Source organism: Vigna angularis, chromosome 6 (assembly GCF_016808095.1).
Source record: "Vigna angularis cultivar LongXiaoDou No.4 chromosome 6, ASM1680809v1, whole genome shotgun sequence".
Taxonomy (NCBI): domain Eukaryota; kingdom Viridiplantae; phylum Streptophyta; class Magnoliopsida; order Fabales; family Fabaceae; genus Vigna; species Vigna angularis.
Window position 1 is genome coordinate 682,117 of NC_068975.1, and position 7,529 is coordinate 689,645.

The 7,529-nt window shown below is 36.4% G+C and overlaps 1 protein-coding gene across 1 annotated transcript; it reads right to left on the bottom strand.

The window, feature by feature from the left end:
* Positions 1-2,841: 2,841 nt before the first annotated feature.
* Positions 2,842-6,699, bottom strand: LOC108319985 (agamous-like MADS-box protein AGL80). Its single transcript, XM_017551323.1, has 4 exons — positions 6,621-6,699; positions 5,799-6,340; positions 3,277-3,468; positions 2,842-3,072 (listed from the first exon to the last, which is right to left on the bottom strand). Exons 1-4 carry the CDS (start codon positions 6,697-6,699, stop codon positions 2,842-2,844), a joined length of 1,044 nt encoding a protein of 347 aa, XP_017406812.1.
* Positions 6,700-7,529: the final 830 nt, after the last annotated feature.

Consider the following 7,529-nt stretch of genomic DNA (forward strand, 5'->3'; position numbering starts at 1 on the left):
GTCTTAGAATAAATAAGTATGTCATCTATAAAGACAACCACAAATTTATCTAAGAACAGTATGAAAATCCTGTTCATATAGTCCATGAAAATGGCTAGAGCATTAGTCACACCAAAAGGCATAACTACATACTCATAGTGGTCATATCTAGACCTGAACGCTGTCTTCTGCACATCATCTTCTGCACATCATCTGCTTTCACTAAGATTTGATGATAGCCCGACCTCAGATCAATCTTAGAAAACACTGTAGCTCCGTACAATTGATCCATCAAATCATCTATTCTCGGCAACAAATACTTATTCTTAATAGTCAGCTTATTCAATTGCCGATAGTCAACACACAACTTTGAGCTACCATCCTTCTTCTTTACTAGCAACATTGGCGCTCCCCATGATGAAGCATTGGGCCGGATAAAATGTTTCTCTAACAGCTCTTCAATCTGCTTCTTCAACTCGGCCAACTCAGTCGGAGCCATCTGATAAGGGGCTATGGATACTGGCCCTGCTCCTGAGACCAGATCAATGGAGAACTCCACTTCTCGTGGAGGAGATAAACCAGGAACTTCTTTAGGAAAGACATCTAAGAAGTCGTTCACAACCAAAAGGTCTACACTCTGATTCTCGTGAGCCGAATGATCTGAATCTTGTGCCACTTCCATATGTGACAACACCAAGAAACAACTGGCACCCTCCATTATGTCTTACCTCAACACGCCTATCGACAAAGACATATCTTCATCTTCACTAGGAAATATTAACTCCTTGTTACCACAGTCGATAAGGATGCGATTGGTAGATAGTCAATCCATACCTAAAATCACTTCTAGCCCTTGCAAAAGTAAACAAATGAGGTTTACCTTAAATCGACGTCCCTCTACAATAACAGGACAACGGGTACAAACAGATGACGTCCTGACTAACCCCGATGCTGGAGTAGACACCACCATATCAAGGTTCAACTCCTCTACCGACAAACCTAACTTTTCAACACACGCCTCTGATACGAAGGAATGAGTCGTCCCCGAATCAAAGAATACCACACAAGGCACACCAAACAACAAACAACAGCTGACTATGAGCTTACCTGAGTTAACTATCTCTGCTCTAGTAAAAGCATAAACTCGTCTAGGTGCCTGCGGTCTGGCATCACCCCTCAAACGGATCTTCCCGCCTGATGTTTTTGGGGTCCAGTCCTCCTGAATGTTGGACAATCCCTAGCACAGTGGCCCTCACCTCGACAGATGTTACACCTCCGGTAACCCACCATCTGAGGACACACAGACTGTAGATGTGGCCCTCCACAAGAATAGCACCGCACACCTCTTGAGTGGCTAGACTGCCCTGAATGCACCGAGGGTTGGGAGGATGAACCCTTAGGCCCAGAAGAGGATGATGGTCTAGAGTAAGGAGCCCTCCTGGAACTAAGCCCACCACGGGACCCAGATGGTCCCACACTCCTAACAGGCTGATTTTGTTGTCCTTCAACTTCCTTCTTAGTCTTCTCCATCACACAGGCCATCTCCACCAACTTAGGGAACTCCTTAATACGTAGCCCTTTCACTAGCAGCTTAATGTCTCCTCTCTAACCATTTTCAAATTTCCTGCACTACCACTCTTCATCCATCTACTCACATAGCGACTTGAGTGCGCTATGCCAGAAGACCTGAGGCTTGTAGCCTCATCGAGTTAATTCGCATAGCGAATTAAGGGGTGCGCTGTGCGAGACTCTCTTGTCTCGCCTTGCGAGTAGGATGCGCTCTGCGAATCCTCTAAGTCTAGATTTCTCTTTTGCTCTTGCTTTGGTTGAATTAAGTGTGTGGAATGATTGAAATGCATAGTATGATGGTTGTAATGTGATTACATTAAAAGTATGTGAACGTATGACACATGTTTGGTGGTTGAATGTAACAAAGTGTGGTTGATGGACGTAATTCCATGGATCTCAAAGGGAGGTTACATGGTGGTGCCCTATGTTATGGACGTAATTCCATGATCCTCAAGGAGAGGATCCATGGTGGTGCCCTTAGTGTGTTTCAAGAATGATTTGCATGGAAGCTCAGTCTTGGGGGTTATCCTGAAACTACAATGGTCAATCATTCTCAAGTAGAGAGGATTGAATAATGTCGTGAGTAGTAGCATGAGATCTTAGTCTTGGAGGCTTCCAGTATGCTCCAAGGCACGGTACAGACTAACCTCGCGAGTGTGGTAGGGTGAAACTCATTGGCAATGGCTTTGCAAAGCAGTAGAAGCCACCACGAGTGCATGACCCACCATAGCTCGACAATCATTCTAAGTCCGGACGAGTCAAGTTTAAAGTGTAACAAGTTGTGTTAAGTGACCCAGGATATGTGAATTAAACTTGTATGTTGTGTGTGATTGTTATAACATGATTTTTGTATATCTAGCTCACCCTTCTGCTTGTGTTTGTCTTTTGTTTGTGTTATGTTTGTCTTTTGTTTGTGTTGTGTTTTCTGTTGCAATGATCATCCATTTGGATGTGAGCAGAGGTAGATGAGGTGCTTCTAGAGCAGGCCTTGGAGGGAGATGACGCCGCTGCTTAGCCTAGTTAGGATTCATAGACGTTATTGTATTGGCTTAATACCTCTTTTTGTCCCTCTTTATAAGGGAAATGTTCAAGTTCGTCCTACCTTTTTGAAAAAGTTCAATGTGGTCCCAAGTTGTGAAAAAAGTGTCCAATTTAATCCTTTTTGGTCACGGCATTAAATATTTAACGATCCATCTGACAACGTGGACTGATCTGTGCAACGTGGCTGTTTAGGTTTATAACGTGGCTGCATAAGGGGTAAACTTGTGATTTTCATTAAAGTCCACATCAGGTTCATCTTCCACCTCCACCAACCGTGAATTTAGGGTTTCTTCCCTCCACTCCTTTCTCCACCACGACACTCAGAGTCATGTGCCGCCGTCTCCTTCTTCCTCCCCTCTCCCTCTCCTCCCCACAAAACCCACCAGCTTTCCAAGCACGCCTCTCCCTCCCACTCCGATTCCGTCGGCTCCCACCTCCATTTCCACTCCAACTCCGATGATCTCTCTCCAAAATCTTATTTCTCTGGTTATTCCATAGCAAGATCAGATTAAATGATAAAGATTAGTGTTTCGTGTTTAATGGAATGGAGATAAAGCATTTTCTTTCATGGAATTGATTAAACTTGGGATTGTAGTTGGTAAATGAATCTTATCTGATATGTTAACTCTGTTTTGTTTCTGTTCTTTTTTCGATTTTGTTTCACCGGTCTTTATCCCCATTAAAGACCTTGCCAACTACAACGATCTCTCCATTGAGGCGTACCTCTGAGAACGTAGATCTTGATCCTGTATCAATTTGTTGCTCGCAATGTATGCAGAACTGCGAGCGAGAAGTAGCACAAATGTTGAAAGAAACTGAGAAATCAGATATTGAACTCAAATCAAAGGCAAGAAGAAAATCATGTACTGTTTGTGGGTCCTGACAGAATTGGCAAGAAGAAAATCCTCACTGCAAATGGTTTGCCAGAGGACCTCAGGTACCTCTCCAAGGATGTGAGAGAAGAAACCCTAAATTCAAGATTGGCGGAGGTGGAAGAAAAAGATGATGTGTCAAGCATTTTTTTTTTAAAATTCAAAATTGACACGTCACCATGCCACGTAAGAGAAAAATGAACAACTCATCAAGTTTAGTCCAGAGGAGCAGTTTCATCGTTAAATATTTAACGCCGTGACAAAAAAGGATTAAATTGGACACTTTTTTCACAACTTGGGATCATATTGAACTTTTTAAAAAAGGTAGGACGAACTTGAACATTTCCCTTATAAAGAGGGACAAAAAGAGGTATTAAGCCTATTGTATTTTGAAATACTCTTATGGGTGTTTAAAGTTTTAAATTATAGTCATTTTGGGATGAGTGTAACCTTAAGACTTTATTTGCAAGTGTTTTTCTAACTGTTCTATTATATTAAAATATGGACTACTATATTATATAATTTTTATATAATCTAGGATGTTACAACGACCTCACAAAAATTATGTGATTACAAAATAATACAAGAAAATATGAAAAATAATATAGGAGCACCTTTATCTCTAGAGGCAGACTTTGCCTTCATCATTCCTGTAACAAAAAACAAATTTACAAAGCCAAGCGCAAATATTTTAATTTGAACCATGGGCGTGTGGTGACCGACCATAAATCTCTCCATATGTGTTTCGTTTTGATCGACAAACGATAGAAACTGCAACTATATTTGTATAGGGTGCAAAACATTGATGCATGACTAAAAAAAAGGGTGCAAGAAGACAAAAACTTCATATCATCCGAAAGGGTTTCCTCCTACCTAGAAATTGTTTAGGGGGTAACAATAGTTGACAACCTACTACCACTCAACTGCTAATCTGAATTTGAGAAGCCAAAAGTAGTTCCCTCAATAGTAAAATTCCCAAATCCTTGAAATGCACTAAAATTATCTTCCATCACAACCACACCATATTTTGATGGCTCGTCCACCTACACAAGTAAATGAAAAAATTATGTTGGATTCTCCAATTTCAAATGTACAGTCTCTCATGTAAAAAATGATATTTACTTTTTGTCAAATATCTTACCTTTGTCCATATGAACTATAGTCTGAGTGATGTAAGTGGGTAAGAATTTGAAACAGATGTTCATATTCGTTTATGGATGTCGGTATCCGTTGAAGGCCAAACGAATATCCGACTTCCGTTATGCACGAACCACCATCGGATCGAACCACCACCGCCACGAATCGCCATGAATCACCAACGCACCACCAACACAGAGAATAAAGAATGAAAAAAAGTCGAAAATAGGGAATAGTGTTAATGGAAAATGGTGTTAACGGATGTGAAAATGAAGAGAAAGAGAGAAAGTGAAAGTAAAAGTGGGAATGGAGGGTGGTAGGTGCGGGCTTGCGAGAGAGAAAGAGTGAAAGTGAAAAGGGATTAAAGTTTTAAAAAATAAATTAAAATTTGGAAAAAATTAGAGAGGTATAGGGATAAAATGGAGTGGTAGAGGAAGTAACACTCAAGTTCATAAATTCATAATGATACAATCCCAAAGAAATTCATAGTCCTGTGGCAAGTGCGAATAAAATTATAGATTTTAGAAGATCTGAAATTTAATACAAATTCTACAAATAACTAGTTAATTAAAATTGTCTTGAATAAAAAAAAATGCATTTAAAACCTAATTACTATGGAATATTGGATAACTAATTTAATGCAGTCCGTAATAATTTTATTTTTTATACTTTTGGTCTGTATTAACAAAATTTTAAAATTGGTTTCTAAAAATATATATTTATATTTCGTCTCTATCATTATTTTTTAATTAATTATTTAATTATTTTTAGATCTGTTTTGGTTACTGGATTTCTTTTATTATAATAACGTATATGTTTTCGATCACATTGTGGCATATTATGTAAAAATACAAAGGACAAAAATTAAATACAAAATAAAAAAAATTAGAGATGCAAATCAACAAAATTTCATCGCCCCAAATAAAACACTTTTAAATTTTTTAACGACAAAAAACTATTATATATCTGTCCTTTCAAAACATATAAATAGGTAAATGTAATTTCAATAATACATAACTTATATATCATGAACTGATGAAGAAGAGTCAAAGTTGTTTGGTATTATTCTTGTGTTTAAGACTAGACACTCGTTAAAAGACAAAAGCTATGACAATTAAACATTGGTTGAAATCGAAAGAGACTCTTCAAACTTTAGTGAAAAGAACATGATTTAAGTTAAGGACTTAGAACAACATTAACCTCAGCCAATGGTTTTATCTCATCACCATAGCCATTGTTAAGGTCCATAGAGAAGTTATCATGTTGCATTGCCTCAACATGTATGACACTATTCACAAGGGAACTCATGGTTTCTCCTCCATTTTCAGCAATAGGTTTAACCTTGTGGGCTTGGCTTATGCTGATGTTGTTTTCTATTTTCTCCAAGTTTTGATCAATCAAGTTTGAAATATCATTAAGATCAATCATTCTTGAATTGTCAAAGTTGTTATTAGCATTGAGGTATTGAAACATGAGAAGGGTCACCTCTTTCTTCCTTATTTCATTCCTTAGTTTTCTCAGTTGTGCTTGTGCTTTGATGATCCTTTGCCTCAAAAAGCTCTCCTGACACAACCTTTTTTTGCCTTTCTCCAGTTCAGACACTGTCCTAAGCCTAGAAAGCACACTTTGGACTGCCCTATCAGATGGCCAAACCTCTGGTTGAGGATTATCTGGAGTATAAATTATAGCACATGCTTCAATCCCACAAAGAATGTTGATTTCGTTAATCTTCTTCACTAAGCCTGTTTAGAAACATTTCAAAATCCATGATCACAAACAACAGAAGCTGATAAAAATTTCATTAAAAGGAAAAATAATACATCGTACGAGGGAATTTAGATTCTCAAGTACATTTTTTTTTGTATTATTCATCTACTCAGTCTTCAAAATACACATTTTTAATATACCAATGCTAGTGAATTTTGAAAACTCAATAGAAGAACAATAAAAAAAAAATTAGCCGATAATTATAAGATTAACAATACATAATTCAAAAGAATTAAAGAAAGAACATTTGCAAACCATTTTTCCTTTTGTTTAATGTTGTCTTCCTCTTTGAATCATTCTTTATGTATGTTAGATCCACCTTCTTCCTCGTCATGACAATGGCAAAAACAAAAAAGAAAGAATGAAATTTTGGAAATGTTAATTCAATGTGTGTCTTTCATTCTAAATGTTGTTTTATTTATACATATAAATTAGAGGTGTAACTTGATTGAATTTATGGAAAGTCTAGTAAAGAGATTTATTTTGTACTTACATGCCAAATTTGTGCATTGACTTAACAGAAAAATAAATAATTAAATCCATATATATATAATAATTAATTAGAAAGATTTACAATAAAATATTGTTTAAATGACTTACTATAAGAAGAACAGGAATTAAATATGAGATTTTTTTTATTGTCTTCTTGAGAAGATAACATATAAATTAAAAAATATAATTAATATGCTTTATATATATGTTGAAGGTTAAACAATCATTTAATCTTTGAAAGATGTATTGTCGTATTAATCTTGAAAGTAAGAAAATTGAAATAACTGCAATTCTGTAACTTTACTCCCTAATCTTAGCTACTTATAATTTAACTTTACTCCTTAAGAATTTAAATAAACATGATCATTTTTATACTCCCTAAATAAGCTAGTTTTATCGTATCATGTTTTTTTTTCTTTAATTTTAAATTAATGTTTTTTTATCGGCAAATTAAATTAATGTGATTATTAACTTTACACTTTGAAGGATTTTCCTTTTAGTTTTCTTCGATACAGAGACTAATGTCACAAAGCCATAAAAATTCGGGAACCTATTTGTTATTATCTCCCTCTCATCTGATGTGCTTGTATCTTAAATTAGCATTATTGTAAGTACAGAATGGAAGAGATAGTAATTATAACTATTATATTATTATTTATGAATTAGTTCCTA

Coding starts and splice junctions, on each gene's coding strand:
- LOC108319985 (XM_017551323.1), bottom strand. CDS start 6,699: ATGACGAGGAAGAAGGTGGATCTAACATACATAAAGAATGATTCAAAG. Junction 6,341..6,620: donor ATTAAACAAAAGGAAAAATG/GTTTGCAAATGT, acceptor GTTTCTAAACAG/GCTTAGTGAAGAAGATTAAC. Junction 3,073..3,276: donor AGATCGTTGTAGTTGGCAAG/GTCTTTAATGGG, acceptor TGGAATAACCAG/AGAAATAAGATTTTGGAGAG.